This window comes from Hemitrygon akajei, chromosome 23 (genome assembly GCF_048418815.1).
Source record: "Hemitrygon akajei chromosome 23, sHemAka1.3, whole genome shotgun sequence".
In the NCBI taxonomy this organism is placed as follows: Eukaryota; Metazoa; Chordata; class Chondrichthyes; order Myliobatiformes; family Dasyatidae; genus Hemitrygon; species Hemitrygon akajei.
In genome coordinates, this window is record NC_133146.1 from 21,911,048 (window position 1) to 21,938,560 (window position 27,513).

Genomic DNA, 27,513 nt, shown 5'->3' on the forward strand with positions numbered 1-27,513 from the left:
ATTCATTTGCTAGCACAGACAATTTAAAGCAACAAGCATATTTTCTGGGGTGTGTGGGATGAGGTGAAGTTTTTTTTCCTTAAAGTATTCAACCAAACAGATGCATTGCACTCTAGAAAAAACCGTGGTTGCAGAACTTTCAATAAAAACACCTTTAAAATTGAGAAACCACTTTCTCTAATTTATTTAAGGCATCCACAGCAAGCCAACAACTAGCAAAGGCCTCACTGATAAAGAGTGGAGAAATACACCTCACATTGAGGTGCCAGAAACATCACTTTCACCTTGGGCAAAACCCAACTCTGAGTAGCAAAGATGGACTGAAAAAGTGTGATCCCATGTACTTGGCTGCTGGGACTGGGAGCATCCAAACACCTCTCCATTTGACTGCTGAGCTCAGCTGCCAAGTGCCCCTGTACTGAGTACCAAGAGCTAGATGCTGGAGAAATTGCACTTAAGTAAACATTTCTGGGGCAATTTCTAGCTGCTGCAGATAAAGATACACAGCCTCCAAAGTTAAAGAATACTTTTTTAATATATTTGTAATCAACCATCCAGGTAATAACCCTCATTTCTACCACACAGCTGTTACCCAATTTCAGGCAATGTCCTGTAAATTTAAAAGTTCTTCGGCCCAGCATCGTTCAGTGTGTCACAGCATGACCCAGTGCATCCAAGATGACTTTGCAAGGAGTTACGTAAAAAGTATTCTGACTGGGATAGGGCTCCAGTTCCATCACCATGTTCTGTGACTGTTGCCATAATTTCTTCTCGAGCCTTTCCAGTTCTGACTCTTGTTGGAACGTTTTCTGAAGTCTGACGCCCTCTCAATCCTGTCGTTCTCCAGCTCTGGTAATTCATTGGCTACAGTGAGCTTCCAGCGCCGGGTGTCTTGCCACCTTCCCTGTGAGAGAGAGATGTCAAAACCAATGTAAAGCACATTCACCTTGCACCCAATGCCAGGAGTATGTAGCTCAATAGATTCCAAGATGAGGCTTAGTGGCAGAGTTTACATAACAGAGTAGCTGACTTCAAGTACTTGTGTACTACAGGGATTGGGTTTAACAGCCAAATTTGTGTACTGGTATAGACTACAGTTGGCCCTCCTTATCTGTGGGGGACTGGTTCCGAGATCCCCCGCGGATACCAAAAATCGCGGATGCTCAAGTCCCTTATTTAACCTGGCTCAGTGTGGTGGTCTTTAGGACCCTGCGGAACCCCGGACTTTATATAACATGCTCAGTGTGGTGGACATTAGGACCTGGTGGTGCAGCTCTGAATACGCAGTGTTCCTGTTCATGAAAATAATCACAATCACGATTGAAAATAAGGTAGAAGTAATAAAGCGATCGGAAAGAGGTGAAACGCCATCAGTCATTGGAAAAGCATTAGGCTACAGTCGGTCAACGATCGGAACATGTGAAAGGCCCTGCCCCGATGAAAGCTATAATTATTACTGAGCAATGCAGTGGTTTAATTATTGAAATACATATGTTTTTTAAGTGTTTTATATGCATAGAAAGGTAAAATATGTACTATATACTAAGAAAAATGTTTGACTGACACTAAATAATACCGGATGTACCTGTTCCGACTTCAAATCCAACTTATAGACGGACTCAGGAACGGAACTCGTTCATAACCCGGGGACTGCCTGTACTTTTAAGTCATTTCTAGATTACTTATAATACCTAATACAATGTTAATGCTATGTAAATAGTTGTTATACTGTATTGTTTAGGGAATAATGACAAGAAAAAATAGTCTGTACATGCTCAAATAATGAGTGCTGGAGAGAGAACTTCTGGGTTTTCCCGATCCGCGGTTGGTTGAATCCACACATGTGGAATCTGCGGATAAGGAGGGCCAACTGTATTAACAAAAAAGTTAAGTAAACAGGAAGTGCTGGGAGTACTCGGGTCTCTGTGTGGAAGAAAGAAAATTAACTGTACAGATGAAAATGGCTACTTTATTTCTCCCTCCACAGATGTAATTTGATATGATGACTGCTCGCAGCATTTTCCATTTCAGATTCCCAGCATTTGCAGTATTTTCCTTTTGAGTAAGGCACATTAAGTAATGCTGATCAGCTACAAACCTATTTCATGCACTGATGTTTTTTAAAAAAATATTTTATTCGAATTTTTTTTTAAATGATAATGTGTTTCAACTGGAAATGTACACAGTGGATTTACCTTTATGGATTCCACAGCATCTTCGGGGACATCAAAGCACACACCCTGAAAAATAATGTCAATTGTTAGTTTGGTATATCTGTTTCATATAGGCACCTTGAGCCTGCCATACAACTACACAAACCCTCATTAGTGTTAATAATTCAAACTAATAGTGCACACCTTTATGGAACAAGTTTTCTTTTGAAAAGGTAAAGTTACATCAATGTGGTGCCACAGGTTTGGAGGACTATTAACTTGGTACTGAATAATCTTAACTTTGCAAAGCACAAATCACAGGCAGTCAGTATGCATTTAAGGATGCTCAACTAATGTGACTGAACTTTTGAGCTGGCAACAAGGAAAGTTGATGAGGGAAGTGAGATCCATGTAGTTTATTTGAAATTTTGTACCAGATAATAGACTGGTAAAAAGCCAACAATATCAAGGGAGAAGCAAATCAGCTCCAGAATGTTGCCAGGACCCAGGACCAATTATAATTCGAGTTTTAGTTTTGTAAGGCTAACCTAGTTTGTAGGCTTCCAATGCTGTAGTATTTATATATATTATTAACTGTGTCATTCTAACAGCACACTGCCAACATACCATTTTACCCTTAAGGAACTGCATCCCCCTCACTTGGTTTTCCACAGACTCTCCCAGCTGATCCTTCAGACCTCGCCATGCAAAGCCAATATTGTGCATCTCCACTGAACACTCCAGCAGCATGGTTGTATACCCCTGAGACAAGAATCAATGTTAGTAGTCAACATAATCAACACGTGCAAACAAATAAGCTCAATTTTGATTATATCTTATTTGATGTGAAAATATATTTAGCTCAGAAATTTTAACCCAAGTTAATTTGTTTGGTTCTTTTTTTTAAAAAAATACCTTGACAAGGTGCCATATGGGAGGCATGACCAAGTACATGGTGTCAGGTAAAATGTACCAATCTGGAAAATGAAAGGAGGGATTAAAAATAATTAGTCAGAACTGTGGAGGATGGCAGGCGATGTTCCTGAAAGGTAGATGCTGGGACCAGTGCGTCTGTCAAGAACAAGACTGATCAACACCGACAATCTCAAAACTTTTTAGGAACTGGGAATATAGTTTTAAAAAGTCACATGCAATATGCTGCATACATGCAAAAAACTCAGCAACTTAACACCAATATACAGTGCTGAAACAGGCACTGTAGTTGTAGGCGTTGGAGGAAGCAAACTGAAAAACAAACATTTGTGAAACATACAATCTTGGATAGATTGTGGAAGATAGAAAGGGGAGACAAAAAGTTGGAAACTGTCGAACTAGTGAAAAGAAAATACTCCAACAAAGGAACCGTATACATAGTCATTATGAAGTCCAATACATTCAGGAGAAACTTCTTTATTGTGTGAATGCAGATTTGCTACCACAAATGAATTAAATCAAGATGTGTTTAGGGGTTAAGTATATGCTGAGAAAGGGCCACATTACATATAGATCACTTAAGCCAAAAGATCGATGTATGGGTATAGACTTTCCCTATTATCACTTCAAAAACTACAGCTTAAGCTACAATTCTCTAAGTTTCTAGATCTAACTATCCTGGGGTCAGTTAGCACTATTGGGACACTTATGCCAAGAAACATTACAGGCATATTTTAGACAAGAGCAATAGCTGACTTAGGTATTGGGTTATGTGGAGACTGAAACAGTCAGCTTAGTTTCTAATTAATAGTGGCTATAACAAAAGAATGAAACAATATTAGTTTGGGGTTGCTAGGGAGAGAGTCAAACAAAGTAGTAGGTTGGAGTTGAGACAGATTGGGAAAAGGTAGTCCTACTGTGAATTATAACTTTTCTCCATAATTTTCTTGATAAACATCATCTTCAAGTGTTAGACTGTAACTTGACAAAGGCTGAGAGACTGAATTAGTACAGTACTTCAAGCCCCAATCATCAGGCCACAGCCAATCAATCACATTCATGAGCACAACTGGAATTTTACTGCTATTCTTTTTTGCTGTAAAGGTGGGGTGGAACCCAAATTGCTGGTGGGGTGAGAAGATACAACACTCACAGACTGGTACATGTGAATGGAACTACTGACAATGCCAATGGAATTGTCACATTAAGGAATGAGCTTTGTGGAGGTATAGGGAAGCTTACCTTTTCTGAGTTAAGGAGAGAACGTTGTTCAAAGCTCTTTGCTCCTGAAATATGTGCTAAAGCAGCAGCCAAGGCATCCAGGGCTCCTCGCTTCTCAATCAACTTTTCAGCCGCAGGACGGAAATGTTCGCTCACTGACGCTGGAACGGAATCCAAGCACCTTTGAAGCCCAAATTATGAAAACAGTCAGCCACCAGAATGAACTCATTCTCTTAACTAGATTTGACATGCCCTTTCCTGAATTCTCATATTTACCCAATCTTAGCACCTCACTCCACTAATTTATTGTTCAACATACAGCAATCTGAATTTTGCAGGTTGGGTCTAAACATTCACAACTGCAAATTGACCACCATTGCTAATCCTGCCTTTGGTTAGGGAGGGAGAGCTACTACAGATCAGATGCAGCCTGTTATAACATTGCTCAAACACTTACATATTCTCCACACCAGACAGACCTTCTGTTCTAACTTAGAATGCTCACGGCGCCAGTACTTGAATCCATTAATTTCAATGGGTCCCAATGGTTTACTCCAACACAAACATTAAACTGAAGTTTCTTCCCTATCCCAATTCCAGTTCCTTCCCATTAATTGCCTGTGCTGTGTCTGATGTTGGCAGTCAGAATCCAGGAAAACAAAAATTGATGTACCTTAGGGCATCTTTACAGGAAGCTTTGATGATTTCAGATGCTGTTGGAACTCCAACATGTTTGAACTTCAAACCCTTTAAAACAGAGCACAGATCAAAATTTTGTAAAATAGCAAAATTCATGCTGCAGTTTTCTTTTTGAATTAGTTTTTTTCTTAACACATTCCCTTCCCCACCACACACACTTTACTTTGAAGTTTAAAGCAGAGTTACATCAACCTTGCTGTATGAAAAAAACATGGGAGGAGCATATAGAAAGATTAGATGGCAGGAAAAAAAGGTGGAAAGTGGCTTAAACACCACCCATGATGACCTGGCTCAACATCAGGCCAGCTCCATCAAGTGACAGTTTGTTATATTGGTTGAGAGCTCTGCACAGAATGAAAATAGTTTGTTGAATGACCTGTTATTCAAGCACAGAACTGCCTCACACCCCTTTAAAAAAAAATTCTAACCTCTTTCAATTCCCTTCCAGCTTGCCTGGTGCAAAGTGCTGAGATAAACATTCACCTCAACTCTCTTACTGACCTTATGTACAGATACTCCTGTACCCTGCATCACTTTATATATAGTACATCAATCTATATACATAAGCAAATCTTATATATTTATCTGAGATCTTTACGTTTATTTCTCCTTTAAACAATCTTGAATTCTGCATTCCAGACCTGACCATAAGCACAACTCTCACAACTGTCTACTTCCCCCATCAAGCCTACTGATCAATTTAAAATATACAAGCGATTCAGATGTTCAAAGGAACAGTTGAGCAGCAGGAAACAAAACCAAAACTTCAATAATAAAATCAAGGGCTTTATTGCTAATTTCTGCCATGTTAGCAAAACAAAGATTAGATCTTTCAGTGAATTTATAGATAAACAGCCACACTACAGGAATCATGAAGTATCAGATCTGATGCTCAATGAATACAGGGCTAGCAGAATGATTCAGGGAAGTGCAATACTATGCACCCCGCCCGAGATCCAACAGATCCAAGTCAACAGGCAAAAGCTGCATGATTGACCTTGCTGGGAGACATCAAGTGAGAATGTTGCAACGATAGTCACACGACTGTAACTCAATATTGAAGGATAAACTAATGCAGAGGATTAAATGTGAATGCTAATCACCTGGGAGGAGGAAGAAAGAAAGGTCCTGAGCAAAAACAGAAATGGTCAAGACTAATTCCTCTGGGGTTTAATGATTCTATATGCTGAATTTGAAATAAATCTAGTTCTTCTGATCCCTGTTGGTTGAAGACCAGGGTAAAACTTTCATTATTAGCATCATTTTCCAAAGTCTTCAATAAATCACTTACAGCTTTCATCTCCACAGACCTCAGAGAGCCCGCTTCCTTGCGCTGATACAGACAGATGCAGACCCCTGTGCGCCCAGCTCTGCCAGTACGACCAGAACGATGAATGTAGGAGTCCACATCCTAGGCCAGAGAATGGCAAAGTAAGTAGAAAGAAAATCTTCATTGAAAAACATGATACAAAGGACAGCAAGTTACTTCAGACTCATTGTTACAGAAGCTAATTAAATGCCTCTACCAAGGATTTTAAAACCATACTAATTATGTATAAAGTAAAAAAAAAGACAGTTATCACAAAGTATCCAGATTGTTTAAAATGAGAGAAAGTCAACATGATTTGAGAGGACATGCATATTTCAAAAACAAAGGATAAGAACAAATGTAAAAAATCATTTTATTTCAGTCGGGGGGGGGGTGAATCTATGGAACAGTTGCAGTGAGAATTTAAAAACATGCACCACACTTAAGTTTAAAAAATTATTTAAAAATAATTTAATGAACAAATATAAAACACATGACTTAAAATGAATGGAAGTAATGTAAATAAATGATACTTGGAATTGGATTGTGTGTTAAAAGATTATGAAATTTTTTCTTTTGATGTGATCATTGACGCCAAATATGTTTTTGTATAAGTAAGAGGGGTAGGCGTAATAAGCTGTAGCTTCAGCCTACACCCTTCCAGTCTGTTTTAAAGATTTTCATTACTTAATTTTGTCTTATGAAATCATCACTGAGAATTATGCTTTTTGTTATGTTTATACTGACCAAAATAAAATTTTATTAATTCAGTAATTAATCTATGGTACCAATGGACAAGATCCACACCTACTTAGCCCAGCCACCCATTTATGGTCTATCTAGATTTCAACTTGTTATAAAAATCCCAAAACATTATACTCCCAAGTTTAGGTCCAAGTGACCACAGAACTGTATTTAAATATTTGTAGAAATAATCAAAATAACCTATACTCCCACATTTTACTAGCAGAGATGAATGTTCCTGCTTAACCAGCTGTGACTTACTTTTGGTGGGCAGTTCTGTATTACCAGATCTACTTCTGGAATGTCCAAGCCACGTGCAGCCACATTGGTGGCAACCAGGACCTCAAAGCTGCCATCCCGAAAACCCTTTAATGTAGCCTCTCTCGTCTTCTGTGGAATGTCTCCATGCAGACATTGCGCTTCCTGGACAAGATATCATAAACACGTTTTGGGGAAAAAGGTGACATTGAGTAAAGATACCATGTGTGCTCAGGCAACACTGATCTGCAATTTGGGATATTCATTGGACAGTTAGAATGTATAAAGAGCAGCAGGTTTGATGCTTACATAATAACGCTGTATAAATCTGTTACTACAGGTAGTCCCTAAGTTACGAACCGAGGAAGGAGAACATTGCCCGCCATTTTAAGTCAGATTGCGATGCTGTCCACCATTTTAAGTCGTTGCCATTGACACTGTGTTGAGTGTTTAACTTTGTATTTGGCTTAAATTTTTCTTAGTAAGATTCACCCTGACCCCACGCCCCCCCCCCCAGTTCCGGTCGGCTGGTGGTGCCGTGAGATCAGCGCTGGGCTGGGGAACGGAGGTTCCTGAATTTGATTTAGTGACAGACCGCTCCCATGCCGGGTTGACGTCGATCTAGTGACTACTGTACCATCCGTGCCGGGTTAATGTAGAGCTCGCAACTCGACCTCGTAAAAAAAAAACACTGACACCTCCAGTTTAAGTTCCCACACGGAATATTGTGGAGGATCAAATACCCATACCCAGCAAAGTCCCCACTTGTCCCATTTAGTCTGTCTCAGTGCGGCGGTCCTTAGAACCCAGCAGACCTCGGGAGCCAGCACAGCTCGGGTCCCGCCGCCCGCAGTGTTTCTGTTCCATTGACGGGAAGCGATCGCAATTGAAAATAAGGTGGAAATAATAAAGCGTTTGGAAAGAAGTGAAACACCATCGGTCATTGTTAAAGTGTTACAGTTGGTCAACGATCAGAACAATTTTAAAGGATAACGGATAAAGTGAGAATAATGGAGCATGTGAAAGGCCCTGCCCTGATTAAAGCTATAATTATTACTAAGCCATGCAGTGGTTTAATTATTGGAATACATACATTTCTTAAGTGTTTTATTATGCGTAGAAAGATAAAATATAGACTATATACTAAGACAAACATTTTACTAACTGATGCTAAATGATACCGGATGTACTTGTTCCTATGTACGTACAAATCCGACTTAAATACGGACTCAGGAACGGAACTCGTACGTAACCCAGGGACTGCCTGTATTTGCTATTGAGTGATAGGTGCATCACAACTAACCTTGTACACTGCTGTCTGACTTGAGATGATTTTATAGTACACAAGAATGTGGAGGATTGAGGGGAGATTTGATAGTTATACAAAATTATGAGGGGTATAGATAGCGTAAATGCAAGCAGGCTTTTTCCACTGAGGTTGGGTGGGACTACAACCATGGTTTTAGGGAAACATGAGGGGAAACTTCTTCTCTCTAGGGGATGAGACAGTCTGGAATGAGCTGCCAGCACAAGTGGTGCAAGCTCGATTTCAGCGTTTAGGAGAAGTTTGAATAGGTACATGCACAGTAGGGTTATTTATGGAGGGCTATGTTCCAGGTGCATGTTGATGGGAATAGGCAGCTTAAATGGTTTAGGTAAGGACTAGATGGGCAGAATGGCCTGTTTCTGCGCTGTACTTCTCTATGACTCTATAAATTTATAGAAGCTTTCAATGTCCATTCCTATTTCCTCTAGTGTTTCACAGAAATTGTCTTTTTCACTCAACCACTGGATAACAGATTTGTCACTGTTTAACAATGAAGAGGGGGAAATATTAGAACTCGGGGCGATATATTAGCTATTTCATAGTTTTTAAAACCGTCAGTCCATTATTTCTGTATTTCAGAGATAATTATAATTTGTTCATTTATCCTACATTACAACATTTTAGCTCAGAGGGGATATTCCAGTACCTGTTTTAAAGAGTTATTCATCACCAGCTCGTTTACTTCCTTCTTTGTTTCACAGAAGACAATAGTTCGCCCTTGGCTGCCACTGTATACCTGGATGATATCAGCAATGACGGATGGTCGCTCTGACCAATGGCATGTAATAGCCAAATGCTAGAACGGAGAGGAAATAGGGATTTGAGATAATGCTAATGGTCAAGCTGTGAAACATCATCACTTCTCAGTGCAGTTGGCAAACCAAACTAAATGTGAGCAATGTCTTCAGGGCAGTCTGGGTTTCAGTACTACATTGAAGTATACAAATATACCTTATAGGTAGCATATAACACATTGAAGCTTATTCTTGCATATGTCTCTGTTGTAATATACTAGTATACATTAACCTGAAATGGTATATTCTGATCTGTTCTGAAAGCAGTGGGAAATTATAAACTGCAAAGCACAGTCAAATCTACAGTAACTTTCAGAAGTCGAGTTTTTTTTGTAATTACCAACATGATTTGACTGAAAGGAGAAGCACAAATTATGACAAATCATTCACACTGGTCAAGTGATCTGCTGTGCTCGAATCACCAGACAATTGGACTGCCAACCTTCATCTGGGATAAGGGAAAAATAAAACTGATCACAGGCACTGGAACCAGTTGCTGTGCTGTCCTCTGTGAACCACTTTCTGAGGTGCTGCATTGTGGAGAGCAGAATAGCCAGGATCAGCTCCTTAAAGTGATCCCTCAACATGTACTCCACTTCCAATGTCACCACGTTTTAACTCATTACCCACCCCCGAACACTTCTGCACTAAATTTCTTCATGAACCTCAATCTTCAAATCACTTTCCCGGATAATCCCACACTTCCTAATCCAAAAGCCTTAAGCAACAGAGAAAATGCCTTCGAGAGCAGCAGCAGCAGACATCTATTCACAAGTCCTCAGACTTGAGAGTGTTAAGTAACGCCAGTGGGTGTTACGGCCAATAAAATGCCGTAACATGACAAAAAAAACATCCTATAGGAACACATCCGGTTTATAATGGGAAAAGGGGATTTGTATTACAGAAAAGTATGTGATAGATAGTTTTTTTTAGGAAACTAACCCCTCTAAGGTAGCGATGCCCCATATATTGCAGAAAATCTAACTACCGTAGATTCCGGATTTTAAGCCGCTACTTTTTTCCCACATTTTGAACAGCTTTGAACTTTGCGGCCTTTAATCCGGAGCGGCTAATACATGATTTTTTTCATGCCGCCTCGTAAACATTTTGCCTCATAACAGTAGACCAATAAAATTGATGAGTAGTTCACAGAGGTCCAATGAAATTGTACGATAAATCAAGCGCACTTTCACAATTAAATTATTGTAAATCAGTCATTTGTACTCACCCTCATCAACATGGAAAACACTCGAAGCATTGTGCTGCCTTATGGCAGTTACTTAGTTTATAATATTTTCGCTTAGTAATTCATTTTCTAGTTAAAGTTAGAAGAGTTTTAACTATATTTGTTTTCTGTACTACATCGCGGGATGCTATGACGTCACACCCGGTTTCATGGTGTCTTGTGGGAAAATACCGGTTTGCGATGAAACGGGACGGAGGGAGGGAGCGCATTACGCGAGCGGCTTTGGATCTGAGCGAACGCTGCTTTTAAGTTAAAGGTGATCAATAACTTTTCCTGGTAGGCTGCAGTATATATATTTTTTACCAGTCGTTAGGAGATATTGGAATGTTGTTCAGTAAAGAAGTATACGCAACGTATATTTAAAAGTAGCCGCGTTACGGGCACGGTTCGAAAAAAAGCATTTGCAATATGTATTTGTTTTTGTTACCATATGGATTTAATTAAAAGTTAAAAAATCCTCACGTGTAATATCTTTCTGTGTAAATATCTCATATTACAACGTGGGACACCTGCAGCCGAAAATCCGGTGCGGCCTTTACAATTAAAAAATTGATTTTATTTCTAAAATTAGAGCCAGCGGCTTTTAATCAGGTGCGCTCTGTAGTCCGGAATCTACGGTATATCCATTTTGAAAAAAAAAAATGAACTAACTGGCAAGAGAGATTGGTGCTCTGAAAGAGATTGAGGTGTTCTGATGTTTGATATGGAGAAATTAGGAAAATAAAAAGAATGTTATTGCTGATCACTAGGGGAACTAAACACAAAAGTAAAGAGGCTTTGCTTCAATTACATAGGGCACTGTTAAGACCACTTTCCTATACAGTATTAGGTTGCTCATTTAAGGAAGGGTATTAATGTATTAAACAGTTCAGAGATTTATTAAACTAATACTTGGAATAGACTGGTTGCTTTGTGAGCAAAAGTTGGGCTCAACCTTTATACAGCTGCTTTAAAGAATGACAGGTACTTGACTAGAGCACAAGATCTTGAGGGGTTTTGACAGGTTGGATGTACCTTAATGTGAGAATCTAGGACCACAGGCCACTATTGAAAAATAATTCTTTACCTACTTAAAACAGATGAGATACTGGATAGACCAGGTTTATTTTCCTTAGAATGAAGGAGAACGAGGGAAGACCTGACTGAGATGTACAAAATTAAGGAACTTAGAATAAAAAGAAACATTTCCCCCACATCAGAGGTGTTTCAAGTCTTAATATTTAAAGTACTGTTTATTTTTTCACATAGTGGATGGTTATATTCTGGAATACCCTGCCTTACAACATTCAAGAAAAGCAATTGAACATCCAATACACAAAAGGGTATGGATGGCTGGACAATGAGATTAGTTTGGATCAATATAGCATTGAGATTACTATAGCATATAGATGCAGCCCAAGGGCCAGATTTTCACAATTGCCCTAGATTAAATTATGCAGCCTTTCCAGAGATGAGAATACAGATTTGAAAACCACCCAAAACCACAAGTTTAACACCAAGTTTTCAATAACTACCAAAGACCAAGCTTTAAGTTTCTTTAGAGTTTCAGGTCCGTTAGAACTTACTTCAACAGTGGTAGCTGCCCTCTGAGTCCGTTTGCCAATGAGGTCGACCTGTTTATGATCATCTTTCATGTACTTCCTTGCAACTTCATAAACCCAGGGAGGGCAAGTTGCTGAGAAGAGAAGTGTTTGGGGATTGTCCTTGGAATCTATTGGGAGAAAAACAGTTAAAACATTTAATTTCATTATGAAGCTTATGGTCTCAAGTCACACACTAAGCAAGCAAATGCAACTAGCCTAGACAGTCCAACTTGGTCAGCATGGATAAGTTGGGCCAAAGAGCCCATTTCTGTGTTGTTTAACTCTATGACTCTAAGCATGAAATGGGTTTGGAAGTCAGAAAACAATTACTAGCGGAGTGCCAATATCAATGATTCTATATTCATCCACCAGAAAAACAGGACCAGGAGAGCTGTAACCATTAAAGGCAAACTACCATGAAAAGGTCCATCAAAAGTCTTATGGGAGATGAAATAACAACACAAGCATTAAATATTATATTAAATACATGAATATTATAAATAATTAATATATTTATGATATATTTACATAAGTATTACATGCTTACACCTTCTGAATAAATACACACACATCAGATAATACTGAGCACAACACAACTGCATGCAGACAATTAAGAGTGAACCAGCTAATAGATGTGTTACCTACAGACTCCCCTATTCCAATGTTCTCACATCTGTTCTCCCAACTGCACTATATTGTTCTCCCACATCCTCTTCAACCATTTCCACAAAATTCAATACCCAACACTCTGCCTGTAGCTTAATTGTAAGATAAATCTACCAAGTGCCCCTCATAATTCTATTCTTGGCCCCCATTTATCAACATAGAGTCCTTTGCAACATTACTCCCAAACATCAGGTTCCTTTGACACGCTAAGATCTAATAGGTTAGGACTTTATTCTCTGAAACACAGGAGAATGACGGAAGAGTTGTTACAGTATTTAGAATTATGAGGGATATAGAGTAAATGCAAGTAGGCTTTTTCCACTGAGGTTGGGTGAGACTAAAACTAGACTTCATAGGTTAAGGGTGAAAGGTGAAATATTTAAAGGGAACCAGAGGGTGGCGCCGGTGTGGAATGAGCTACCAGTGGAAACGATAGACGCGAGTTTGATTTCAGCATTTACGAAAAATCTGGTTAAGTACACGAAGGGTTAATGTTGATTGGACTAGGCAGAATAATAGTTCTGTACTATTACAGAAACGATCCAGCAAGGATTGGATGGGCCAAAGGGCATGTTTCTGTATTGTATATTCTATGACTAACTCTGATTCACCTCTTGTACTCTCCAGTATCTCCAACCTATCACATTTGTTGTTCTATGTCCCATAACAGATGCACATATTTTTTTCTAATACAGTGGATTCCAGTTAATTGGTGCTGCAATTTTTTTTAAATAAGTGCAATCGTGAACAATAGCCAGATCAGAAATGCTGATCAAGTCAACTAGTTCCCAAAGAGAACTCTGATAGGCCAATCAGATGGTTCACCGCTGCTCAGCAATAGAACATTGAAACAATCATTTGTACAATTAAGAAACATTAAAAAAAAGTAGAAATACTAGAGTCATGATGATCATGAAGTCTGCTAGAGAGAGATATTTATACACATGCTGTCCTCCATAATTCAGAGATTGAAAGATAAGGTTACAGGGTGACAAAACGTGACAGGAGCACTTGGAGCTAAAAAACTAATCCCTACCAGGAGAAAACAGCACCTGATCTTTCTGCACTGTTCTTATTTATTTCAGACAACTTTAACAAAAACCAATCAAGAAAATTACTGGAATTCCCTTTGTTTATTTGGGACACTATGCTACTTAAATGAGGCAGAGATTTGCCAAACAGGTTCTAACAAACATCAGTCACACGCACTTGTGTGCCCGTTAGGGTGCACCGTGCTTGGAGCATACAGCTTTTACATTGCATCAGTTCTGTGTGTTTGTGCTCACAAAGCAGTAATTTTTGTCACTGATGGTGAGAAATAAGAACTGCTTTGCTCATTGATGATGTTCCCTCTAATTTGCAATGATCAGTGTGTGCAAAATCTTGTATTGAGCAATTTTTTTGCCCAGTGACAACACATATGCACACTGAATTTTTAAGTGGAAGTAAACCTGAAGCTATTCTAAGGATAATAAACCACCGTGTCCAATTTGTTGTTCATTTTTTAAAAGAAATAAAATAACTGTCAATAAGAATTTTAATCTCCTCTGGCTTTGATCATTTTTGCTCTCGCTCAGCTGCACTCTCACAAAGCATATGCAGGGGGTAATGAAGATTTTTCACGCTGGAGTTGTCATATATCATCCATATGTGATCTGCTTGATAAATGACACTTCAAGAAGTCAAGTTTCCAAATATCTCCTCACTTCCTACCACCTGCAAATTCCCCAGCAACTTTTGGATCGCAACAACACACGCAGATAACACCAGTTTCTGTATTGTATATAAAGCCTTTTCTCTTGCTGCACATTCCTGACCTCTTAAGGTGTAGCAGTTTGTACTGTTTCATTAAGCTATGCCGATTTATAGCAGTTCTTTTGCGCTTCATGCCCATTGCTTCTTTGGAATTCAACATAGTGAATCAATAATTTCTTCAATAAAAACAGTACAAATAAGCCTGTTCTAAAATCTGCAGACAAATCATCGCCGACTCCACGATGTCAACACCGTCCGCATCAGAAACTGGAAAAGGAAATATGATTACGTGCGATTGTTCAATATACTTAACATGCTGACGAGGTAGAGGGAGATAACCTTAGTGTGCAGTTTAACTCCTCTGTGCACTAGTAGCAAAAGATGTGTGTATACATACACACCTTAGAGGGAACATTGCTCAGTTTTAAGCATTCAGGCTTGGGGATGCCAGAAAAGGCTAGGAATCAAAATTTCAAGAATCATCTTGAATGTTACAATGAAAATGAAGATTTGAAGGATTCAATCATCAATAACTTGGATGACGGTGGTCCATTATCTGCACCAGGTGCCTGTGCCGATTTTGTTCCTCCGTTGATAACCATTAGGAACTAATGCAATGTCATAGTACTATCATACTATTGGTCGTATTTGTTCTGTATTTCATTTAAATACACAAGTTGTTACACAGTAAGTCTTTTTTATACCATTTAAACTATTTCCATGAAACTTCTGCTAACTGGGGTGGCAGTTTAAATAGACCAAACTGTACTGGTCCCGATGTGTCCCAATTAACTGCAATCCACTGTATTTGGAAACCAAAGCCACTGTTTAATCCAAACATTGACATCATCTCTCTGAAAAGATTACTGCCTGAAACTGAACCAATCAGCTTGCAACCTTGATGTCATAACTCACCTCTAGATAAATTGCAAATTTAGAAAACTGCAGCGCAGAAATAGGCTATCACTCAGGTAGTTTTCTTTACCTTCATAGCATTAACTAATTCTGTTCTAACCCTCCAGTTGTTATACAGGATCCGTCTATTTTAACTGAACTGCATTTATTCAGAACAAATTGCTCAGTCATAGTGCACAAGTTTAAAACAATGCAAGGGTCAAAGGGAATGTGCCATGGAGAATGCAGTGACCAACCTTTTTTGTATGCAACTTTCAGAATATCCTCCACCTGTTCTGCAAAGCCCATATCCAGCATTTGGTCCACTTCATCCAGGACCACGTGCTTCAGCTTAGACAAGTTGATCTTCATGTTTTGCAAATGGTCCCTGATCCGGCCAGGTGTCCCCACCAAAATATCGATGCCATTGCGAATGCTGTCCACTAAAAAGAAAATTCAATCTTCACTCTGTTTGTATCATTCATCTCTCACCAGGAAGATAGAAGCAAAAGTATGTGAATGCACCCCTCTAATCTGTTCCACAATTCAATGAAATCACTACTGATCTGCGATCACAGTTTTCTATCACACATAAAACTGGTATAAGAGTTAGGAATGCAACTGATAAATTATCCAGAACACAACAGATAGATCTGGCCTAATGTTCTCCAAGGTGAACTTCATTCCTAAATTGGTCAGCTTTGTACATCTGATTTATTCCAATGTGCAGCAAGCCACCTAATTTTCATTTCATTAACCAACCTAGTCATTTCAAGATGAGGACTTTCCTTCTGTAGGTGGCAAACCCTGCACCTTGCTTTGATCATTAGTTTAGCCACGACCCCAGCTAAAATGTTTGAAGGCCTCAGGAACTGGGGAAAAAAACCCAAACACTACTAAAAATTATTTATACTACAGAAACATAAAAACAGCACAGGAAAACAAAAAAAAAATTAATTCAATTACAAAGTATTTAAAACTTTCCCCACTCTACTGGGAAGCCACAGGAAGTTGGCTTCCAATTTCTAACCAGAGATGGAAAGACAGTAGCAAGAACTTCAGGAAATTGGGGATTTCCACATTCACAGAAGTTGCACTCAGAAAACTTCAGTGACCATTTGATCATTCCCACAAAACTGCTTTGCACTAACAGTATAAGAGATTCTGACAGACCTTTTGTAGCATCAACTAGAGAATTCAGGCCAGAAACACATACCCCATTACTCTAGATTAGAGGTTCCCAATCTGGGGTCCATGGATCCCTCAGTTAATGGTACGGCTCCATGAAATATAAAACGTTGGGAACCCCAGCTCCAGATAGACAACAATCACCATTAGTAATAAGGAGCACTCACTTTGACCATTGTATGCTGTTCCACCATAAAAACAAGCGACAGAAAGTTTTCTGGTGACATCCTTGATATCTTTTGACACCTGAATCGCAAGTTCTCTTGTTGGTGCAAGTATCAGGACCTGGTAATATAGAAAGAGACAAGTACAAGAGAATATAAAGCAAAATCTCAATAGTAATTCCCAATGAGTACGCTTCCCGCTTGCCCCCTAAAATAAGTGCTCTCAATCTGTTCTTATATAGCTACTTATAGTTTCTGAAGACAACTGTTTTCTCCAAAGTACATTCTCTGGTTAGTCATGGAGAATAGGTAGAATAACTTTAAACGTTTTTATTTGTTCCAATACTCCATCACATTAAGGTCCTGAAATTATTTGAGAAAAGTTATTTTGAAGAGTCCTAACAACAACACACACAAAATGCTGGTGGAACACAGCAGGCCAGGCAGCATCTATAGGGAGAAGCGCTGTCGATGTTTCGGGCCGAGACCCTTTGAAGAGTCCTACTTGTTTTCACGTGAAAAATAAAAAATGTCTAACTAAGTAGTTGCAGAGGATGTACTGAATTATGTTGTGCCATTTCAAAACAAAAATACATTGTTTATGTAAGAAATAGCCAGGTGAATGCGAAACTGAAAAGAAACACGAATCAGTGTCTTTATGACAGGATGAAGAGAGCACTTTTTTCTCCAAGCTTCACCATCTGAACCCAGTCAGTTTCTGTGATGGTGCTCACCATTTTATCAGTAACAGAATGCTTTCCCTGTACACATTAATAGACAAACAAAAATCCCTTTACATCAGTGCAGACGCAGCTGTCAGATGCTTACCTTAGGAGCCCGACCCCTCCTTTGTTCAGTTACGTCCAGCTGCAGCTTTTCAACCAATGGGATGGCAAAGGAAAACGTTTTGCCTGTGCCAGTCCTGGCCTGTGCCACGCAGTCACTACCATCAAAGATATGGTTGAATGTCTGTGCTTGTATCGGAAACAAGTGAGTCACACCTCGAGCTATGGGACATTAACCAAAGGAATGGATGCAAAGGATTAAAACCATATCTTTGGCCAAGTGCACACTACAAAACAAAGAAAATTAGAAGCAATTGTAATCTCAATACTGTGAGCACTTCCACTCGGTCGAGTGCCTAGGAGCCACAAACTCTGATGAAAAGGACTGAGTGATCATTTCTTTCCTCAAACTATTGTGAATCTTTGGAATTCTACCTCAGAAGGCTATGAATAAATGCATTTTGATTATGTTCAAGGTTGATGATAGATTTTTGGACAAGAAATCAAGGTATATGAGAATCTTGGATGAGGTCGTTTCATCAATGATCTCATTAAATGACAGATGAGGCTCAGAGTTACTATAAGTTAACTGCAGCTTTTTCCTATATTAATCCAATCTGAACTACAGACTTCCACATTTTAAAAATCTGTCATCTTAGTAGGGGATTGATTTCAGCCCACCACAGATTATAGACACCTGTAACAACATCAGGCCACCCACAAAGACACATGAGGAAAATTATTTCAGACTCAGAGAACCCAACAATCTGGAATAAAGGCATTGATAAGAAATTATCAATGACACTGAAAGAAGTCAAGCCATCTTTCCAAACCTCCACTACCCGAAGAAGTCGCCAGGCTTCCTGATTGACAATGACAAGGAATGGATACATCTGGGAAGGCTAAGACTGGGCTCAGTTTTCACTCATCTCTCAATGAATAGACTGGACATCGCATGAAATTAAGAACCAGAGACAAGAGGAAAGAGCAGAGCTTTGAATCTAACTAGGCTTTAATGTAGCAGTCACAAGCAGGATTGTGACACTTATTCCCTTCTATCTTCAGCAAAGAACAAAACTAATATTCATTGCCTAAGAGTGGTGGTATCAGAAATGCAGTGGAACTGAGAACACAGCATCAGGCTGCAAAAGAAGAAAGCAACAAACTGAACACTTACCCTTAAGCAGTTTAATAGTCTCCTGAGAAATTCTGAAGTTTGAAAAGGCCCCTTCTCTCTGTTCAAGAGAAAGCTCCTACAAGAAGAAAGGTAGTGGAAATAGCTCACAAATGTTTCAAACAAAATACAATATAGACACCTTACCATAAAATACAACTGTCAATTAAGCTGCTTGCTGCTCCAAAGTGATCAAATGCTCTGACCACTCAATAAACAAGTCAAAACAATTGCCACCTACATCTTAGAACATACTCCTTGCTCCTGATTTACATTCACTGACAGGCCACATTATCACAAGTATTTCATGATGTAGACATCCTGTGTAGTATTCAAAATCAGTTCTCAGTTTATTGTACACAGACATTTATGTGTATACTCAACATCACAACATCAGGTCATTGCTGATTCAGTCAATGAAGCATCTGACAACAAGGTCCTTATACTAAATATACATTTGAAAGAGAGGCCTGATGACAATTACCTCTGCCACACAATATGCCCCTAACATCCAAGATCCACGGTGAGATTGTGGAAAATGTATACCATGGGAGAACTGGCATTGTGTCTGCAGGACCAGCACAACAATCATAGAAAAGTACTCTAGAGACCAGGACTTGAAATCATGCAACTAGCATAGTGTTTACTGACAGCAGTGATTGTCTCCTACCATAGGCATACAAAAGCATTTGAGAAATACCCCCAATATCAGCTTTGCTAAACCCTCCAAATGTTATGGTGGGATGTGAATTCAATGTCAGATGCTTACCCACACTGACATCCCCAGCAGAGGCTCTGATCACATGGAGAAGCATCTGGAAAGGAACCGAATCTCTGCAATAAGTGCATGCAGATGCCAAGCAAAAAAGCAGGAGGATCCAACGATATCCTAAACCACCTACACACTCACCCTGCCAAATGCCATCTGCCACATCTGCAGATCTATTACAATTCACAGAATTCTGAAGCTAAGACATTACAAAGAGCTCACAATGAGAAGCATAAACTCTTCTTCCACAAATGTTGCCCAAGTGTTTCCAGCACATTGTTTGTACAAAGACGAGAAAATCTGCAGATGCTGGAAATCCGAGCAACACATACAAAATGCTGAAGGAACTCAGCAGGCCAGGTAGCATCTACGGAAAAGAGTAAACCGTTGATGTTTTGGGCCGAGACTCTTCATCAGGACCAAGCCTGAAACGTCGACTGTTTACTCACTTCCATAGATGCTGCCTGACTTGCTGAGTTCCTCCAGCATTGTGTGTGTTCTATCTGTATTTCAGATTTGCAACATCTAGTTTTCTTTAGATTTTTATCCTTAATGGCCAAACTAAAATGAATTTAAATATTTACTATCATGGACAACTTGTTTGGTATGCACCCCACTCTTAATCCCTGAACACTATTTAGTTGTATGGAGAGACTGAATTGGTTAGGCTTGCTTTGCTTCCATCAAGAGGAGGAAGTGGGAAACCTAATAGAGGTAATCAAAACTACAAGCCAAGATAGAATAGAAATTTCTCACCTGCAGAAAAGTGCATTAATTACTAAGACCATAGAGCACTGATATAAGTTAACAGAAATAGATTTAGAGGATCTTTAGAATTCTATGGAGCACTGTAAGGAATGATCGCTGCAAGATGGAATGGCTTCAGATTTTGATTATTTCATCAAGAATATGCTCTCAGAATGGACCCACTGCCTGTCCGATGGTACAGGTGAGTACCTTTACAACATCTGAAAAGGACCTGGGCAAGTGTTTAATTCACTAAGGAACAGTATCCTTATGTAGCAAGTGCTACTAAATAGAATCAGCAGTTTGGTACATGATGGCCGGCATAGACACGATAGGTCTAAGAACTTGGTTTGGGGCTGTACGAATCAACCACCACATATCAGACGTACTTATAGTAAAAGTGGGACCAATTTCTGTAGGCAAAACAATAAAGCACTCAAGTTTCCTTCTGGTTTATGTTTTAAGTTTAATCTTATACAACGAGCATGTGCTTACCTCTTCTACTTCGCCCTCTGAGCACTGCATAGAATCATCGCTGCAAGATGGAATGGCTTCAGATTTTGATTCCTTAATCAACCCATTTTTATCTTCCCGTTTATGTTTTCTTTCAATTTTTTCCTCATAATCATCCTTTGCCAACTTGCACTTTTTTGATTTCGGAGGTTTCACGTCGCTGTCATCTGCTGATTGCTGTTGTTCTTCTTGTACACCGTTTTCTTTGCATTTTGACTTTTTTCCCAATGTCGTTCTTTCTTCCGAATGTCTTCTCTTCTCTTTATCTTTCTAAAATTAGACTCTTGATTAAAATGTGCCAGAACATTAAAAACCCTACATACTTACTCCCCGCGTTCAAATTCCTCTCCTTACACCCACACGCCCTATAATCCCTCGTGTACTTTTTTCATTAGTCTCCGCATTCGTGTCAGATCTCCCTCCCTTTACCTCCTGCCCCTTCTCACCGCCTCATCTTTCTATTGACGCCCTCTATCTTATCATGTAACCCCTTTTCACTCCTCTCCGCTGTCCCTTTATACGGATAACGAACAGGGCCCTCCCATAATGAGCAGGGCCCGAGGCTGAAGCAGCGACACGCCGCCGGCCTGAAGACCGATCTCAGTCCATGAGCTCCGCCGAGGGGCGAGGCCCAAGCCGCCCCTACGGCCCTGGCCGCGCTCACCTTATGTTTCTTGTGCTCCTTCGACTTCACGGGCTCGGCCTCCATACCGGGTTCCGGGTCCTCGGGCTGGCAGCTGAGTCTAGACGGCATTTCTCACTAACACACCGGGACACGAAGCTCGACACAGCCGAGCAATGCGGGGCCGCAGGGGAAGAGGAAGCGGGCCGCGTCCGCCCGGAACTGCGCCACCCCGGTCGGCGGTGGTACTGCAGCTCAACTCCAATTCTCAATGCCTGTGCCAAATATTCTCCGACTTCCAGGAGTGTACTTTATTTTCAACCTTCTCTTGATTTTCCCTGTCCTTCTCATTCTTTTCCCCTACGATATTACGTACCCATTTCATCCACATTCGCTTACTTCCCAAATCGCCCCTTGCACAGGCACCCTAACTGTCAAATGGCCTCCTCAGGTTCCCCAGCAACTGTGAGACCTCCTCTCCTCCTCAGGGCCCCAGCAACTGTGAGACCTCCTCTCCTCCTCAGAGCTCCAGCATCTGTGAAACCTCCTCTCCTCCTCAGAGCCCGAGCAACTGTGAAACCTCCTCCCCATGGGCCCCAACAATTGTGAAATCTCCTCCCCTCCTCAGGACCCCAACAACTGTGAACCCTCCTTCCCTTCCCAGGGCCCCAACAACTGTGAACCCTCCTTCCCTTCCCAGGGCCCCAACAACTATTAAATATCCCCCCCTTTCCAGGGACCCCAACAAAAGACCAACAACTGCCCTCCACAGCCCATGCTCCCCTCAAATTCCTCACTCCTTCCACACTATTTGCCCTTTTAATGCAGAGAAATGCTTCCTTAGGATGGTCTCAGTCTGAAACGGACAAATTGAGTATAATACAATTCCGTGACTTCTGCCCACATACAGAATCATACAATCATTAAACACAGGAAAAGAGGCTATCTGCCCTTCTTAGCCACACTAGCTCATTTCGGCCAAATCTTCTGCAGTCTTCATATCTTTCCTAAAATGTGATACTAAAAACTCGACAATACTTCTGTCGTGGCTGAACCAGAACTGTGGTTAATCAGGACTTTCTAGCTCTCTTACACTAACCCTCCATATATCCTGAGTTTTATCTTCCCTTTTACGTTAACAAACGATGTATCTTATTTCACCACTAAATCGTGCCCTCACATCTTCTCATTCTTCCTCCAAAATATAGTTCTTCACATTTCTCGCCATCTGCCATCTTTTCGCTTGAGAAGTGAAGGAAGTGCATCCTGGACATCAGAAATAAGAACAGAAAATGCTGGAAATGCTCAGAAATTGATGAAGGGTTATCGGCGTGAAATGTTGGCTTTGCAACTCTCTCTCCACGGACGCTGCCCGTCCTGCTGAGCATCTCCAGCGTTTCCCCCTTTACCTCTTCGGTCGAACACTGTCTCACAGATTCTTTCCACACAGATCTGGTGGGCAAAAAAGTGTGCGCCCTGAGCCATCGGGATACAACGGGTGGTGCCAGCGCCGAGCTCGGGAAACCGCCTCTCCGCTCCCGCCCGGCAAGCGGCCCTTCACCACCACTTGGCGCCAGAGGCCCGACGCCCCCGGCCGCGCTCACCTTGTGTTTCTTGTGCTCCTTCGACCTCACAGATTCTGCCTCCATACCGGGTTCTGGGTCCTCGGGCTGGCAGCTGAGTCGAACCGGCATTTCTCTCCAAAACACCGGGAAACGCAGCTCGACACAGCCGAGCAATGCGGGGCCGCAGGGGAAGAGGAAGCGGGCCCCATCCGCCCGGAACTGCGCCACCCTGTTCGGCGGTGGTACTGCAGCTCACTCCGTGTAATTCCCCATTATACTCTTCTAACAGAGTCGGTCCGGGTTAGCTCTGATACTGAGCTCACTCCGGGTAATTTCCCGTTACACTCTAACACTGAGCCATCCGGGCTGGCGCTTGGTTGTATCGCAGCTTGCTCTGTGTAATTCCCCATTATACTGAGCCGCCTGGGTCAGAGCTGGTACTGCAGCTCACTTCGGGTAATTCCCCATTACATTCTCAACACTGAGCCACTCTGGTCGGTGCTGGTACTGCGGAGAAAAGGGTCCTGACCAGAAACGTTCGACAGTTCATTTCTTCTCAAAAGATGCTACCTGACCCATGATGTCCTCCAGTTTTATTATGTGTTTTCCAAGTCATTCCCTAGAACCGTGATCGGTGTGCCTACAGCTGCACCGCCGGCAATTCTAGTTAGTGTAAGGTCATTCTGGTGTACTGTACTCTGGCGTGACAGCTTGCAGAGCCTTGGATGTTGCCTGGATTGGGGAGCATGCCCTATGAGAATAGGTTGAATGAACATGGCCTTTTCTCCTTGGAGTGACAGAGGATGAGAGGTGACCTGATAGAGGTGTGTAAGGTGATGAAAGGCATTGATCGCATGGATAGTCAGAGGCTTTTTCCCAGGAATGAAATGGCTAACACCAGAGGGCACAGTTTTAAGGTGCTTGGAAGCAGGTACAGAGGAGATGTCAGGGGTAAGTTTTTTACGCAGAGATTGGTGAGCGTGTGGAATGGGCTGCCGGCGACAGTGGTGGAGGCGGATACGATAGGGTCTTTTAAGAGACTCCTGGATAGGTACATGGAGCTTAGAAAAATAGAGGGCTATGGGTAACCCTAGGTAATTTTGGAAGTAGGTACATGTTCGGCATAACATTGTGGGCCAAAGGGCCTGTATTGTGCTGTGGGTTTTCTATGTTTCCTTTGCCTGGCACTTAAATTTTCCATCCCACTCAGAATCAGAATCAGGTTTATTATCACTGACATTTGTCGTGAAATGTGATGTTTTGCAGCAGCAGTACAGTGGAACACATATAAATACGGTAAGTTACAATACTAAATATTTAAAAACAATAAGTAGTACAAAAAGCACCAAAAATGAGGTAATGTTCATGGGTTCATGGTATGACCTGTTTTATTGTGTTTTGTGTTGCTCTACTGAACATTGTTGGTGCCAGAGATGTGTGGCAATGCTTACAGGCTGTCCCCAACGCATCCTTGGGTTTGTTGGTTGAATTTCACTGGATGTTTCAAAGTACATGTGGTAAATGAATCTGAACAGAATGACAGGTAGGAAAATTATTGTTTTATATTTGTAAATTTATATCAGTTTGTAGAGAACTGTTTTCACTTTGACATGAATGAGTCTTTTTCCTGTTGATCAGTGTCAAAAAAGGCAAATTAAATCCATTGTGATTCGGTGTTGTAAAACAATAAAACATGAAAATTTCTTGGGGGGAATACTATATATGAGAGAAAATACTGTGAATTACAGTAAATATATATATTCACAGTATTTTTCTCCATTATGTATTGCCACAAAGACAACAAATTTTATGGCATGATGTATGCTAGTACTATTAAACCTAATATTTATGCTATCAAGTTGGAGGCCACCCAGATGAAATAAACAGAATCAAAAAGCAGAGTCCATTTCAGCGACCATGACTGAATTGAAGAGATTGTCTCAGCATTGTCAGTTCAGTAATGAGATTAATAAAATACTGAGAGATCATTTAGCTTGTGGAATCTTACAGGAAAACATTCAAAAATGACTTCTAACTGAAGCACAACTTACATTTGAAAGAGCAGTTGAAATAGCTGTGTCCATAGAAACAGCAGCCAGAGATGCAATTATGTTGCAGTCATGAATGAAACTCAGTGTGAACAAAATTGTAACATCTAAACAGATATCTTCCTGGCCGAAACAATTGTGTTATCGTTGTAGCAGAGGTTCACACACACCAGACTAATGTAAGTTTAAAGGTGGAACATGCAGAAAATACAACACATACAAAGAGCCTGTCTGGTAAACAATAATAAATGAACGGCACAGGAAAGAATAAAGGATTTAAAAAGTCAAGTTGCAGTTTTCAAAAGAGCACTGGTCTGCATGCTGTTGATGAAAAATCTGATAATGATGAGAGTGATACAGGACTGAGGAGCCTTGAGATTTACAGTGTAAAAACTAATAATAGACTAATAATATGGCTTATAGCAGAAGTGAACAAAAAATTAATTGAAATGGAATTGGACGCTGGTTCGCTGTTTCAGTCATTCCACAAAATGAGTTTGAATGATATTTCAAAGATACTGAACTGCAGCCTGCAGATATCCAACTAAGAACTTATACTGTTGAAAGATAATTCCTGTGGGAATGACATTTGTAACAGTGAAATACAACAACCAACAAGCCATATTGGGCTTCTAAGTGGTAAAAACAGGAGGTCCAGCATTGTGGAGCCATGACTGGCTGAGACAACTACAACTTGACTGGAGATCCATCCACTGTTTGCATGACTTATCCTCTGCAAAAGTCAACTAAAAGCAAATTAAGAAAGGTACTGTATGATGCCATAGCAGTGTTCAAGGACGGTGTTGGAAAACTCAAACATGTCAAGGGTAAAATAGTGTTAAATGAAAATGCTACATCAAAGTTTTGCAAAGCCATCCATAATAGTCAGTGAGCTAGATCACATGGAGGCTGAAGGAATTCTCTCCAAGTTTGAGTAGAGCTTGGAAAATGCCAGTGGTACTGGTAGCCAAGAAGAATGGATTTGTCAGATCCTGTGGTGATTATTGAGGTCACCATCAGCCCAGTACTGAAAGTAGATCAATACCCTCTGCCCAGGACAGGATATCTTTGCAAACCTTTCTGGAGGGAAACACTTCAGCAAAGTGGACTTATCTGGGGCCTACCTACAGATGGAGATGGAAGAAGAGTCCAAAGTGCTCCTCCCATAAACACTCACAAAGGGCTTTATCATTATAATAGGCTTACTTTTGGAATAGCATCTGCACCTGCACTCTGGCAGAAAGCTATGGACCAGGTGCTGCAAAGCTGACCAGGCCCTCCGTGTTACCTGGATGACATCATATTACAAGTAATAAGGATGACAAGGAACTTTTCCAAAATCTGAAGATGGTGTTAAAAATGATTAGAAGATTATGGGCTCAGAGCACACACAAGTGTGAATTCTTAAAACCAGGCATCACTTACTGTGGTCACACCATCAGCAGATAAGGATTACACAAGTGTGTTGGCAAAATTCAATCAGTGGTGGATGCCCCAAGGCCAAATGACGTGTCACACTTGTGGTCCTTTTTAGGATTTGTCAATCACCAAAACAGGTTCCTGCCAAACCTGGCTACTGTGCTCCACCCCTTGAACTCATTACTACAAATCAGGAAGAAGTGGCAATGGACAAAACCATGTGAGGTGACTTTCCAAAATGAAAAGGAAATGATGATGTCAGACACTGTACTCACAGATTATAATCCACGTCCTTCACTGAAGCTTGCCATGCACTGTTTGGGAAGCCAACAGGTCCAGAAGAAAGGTGGCTGGAGCAGTTAGAACCACTTCCTGCAGTCCCAGAGTTAACTCCTACAACCACCAGGGAGGGGGCCCCAGAACCTGCGATTGTTTCACAGCTATAAGTCTCTCCTGACAAGCAAAGTGATTCCCCCTTGTCAGGAAAAACATTATCCCACAAGAGTAAGTTAGCCTCCGCAGCGATTAAATCTTTAGGCCTGAATCGGACAGTTTAAAATTGTTGTGGATGTCTGAGTGGTAGTTGCATTACAGAGTATACTGTATATATAGTTGAAGTGCATTCTATAATGAGTTAGAGTTTATTGCTAAGCAGTATGGAGATTTGTGTATTTAATATTTCAGTAGTATTTGATTAATTTTGTAAATAGAAATGCAGAAATCTACAGCACATTATAGGCCCTTCAGCCCATAATATTGTGCCAATCATGTAATCTACTCTTGAAACTGCCCAGAATTTCCCTACCACATAGCCCTCTATTTTTCTAAGCTCCAGTACCTACCTAGGAGTCTCTTAAAAGACCCTACTGTATCCACCTCTACTACCTTCACTGGCAGTGCATTTCACACACCCACTACTCTCTGTGTGGAAAAACTT

General features: G+C 40.6%; 1 protein-coding gene across 2 annotated transcripts; it reads right to left on the reverse strand.

Annotated features, from left to right (window-relative positions):
• Window positions 1–516: 516 nt before the first annotated feature.
• Window positions 517–23,310, reverse strand: ddx21 (DEAD (Asp-Glu-Ala-Asp) box helicase 21). Of its 2 annotated transcripts, none has more exons than XM_073027178.1 (15): window positions 23,149–23,310; window positions 20,905–21,192; window positions 18,897–18,972; window positions 17,763–17,941; window positions 16,938–17,055; window positions 15,840–16,025; window positions 12,250–12,395; window positions 9,291–9,440; window positions 7,321–7,482; window positions 6,298–6,417; window positions 4,981–5,054; window positions 4,329–4,488; window positions 2,781–2,915; window positions 2,196–2,240; window positions 517–904 (listed from the first exon to the last, which is right to left on the reverse strand). In XM_073027178.1, exons 1-15 carry the CDS (start codon window positions 23,236–23,238, stop codon window positions 737–739), a joined length of 2,097 nt encoding a protein of 698 aa, XP_072883279.1. In that variant the 5' UTR covers window positions 23,239–23,310; the 3' UTR covers window positions 517–736. The 2 variants fall into 2 exon arrangements, with proteins under 2 accessions (XP_072883279.1, XP_072883278.1); XM_073027177.1 differs by lacking the exon at window positions 23,149–23,310 and adding an exon at window positions 21,587–21,772.
• Window positions 23,311–27,513: the final 4,203 nt, after the last annotated feature.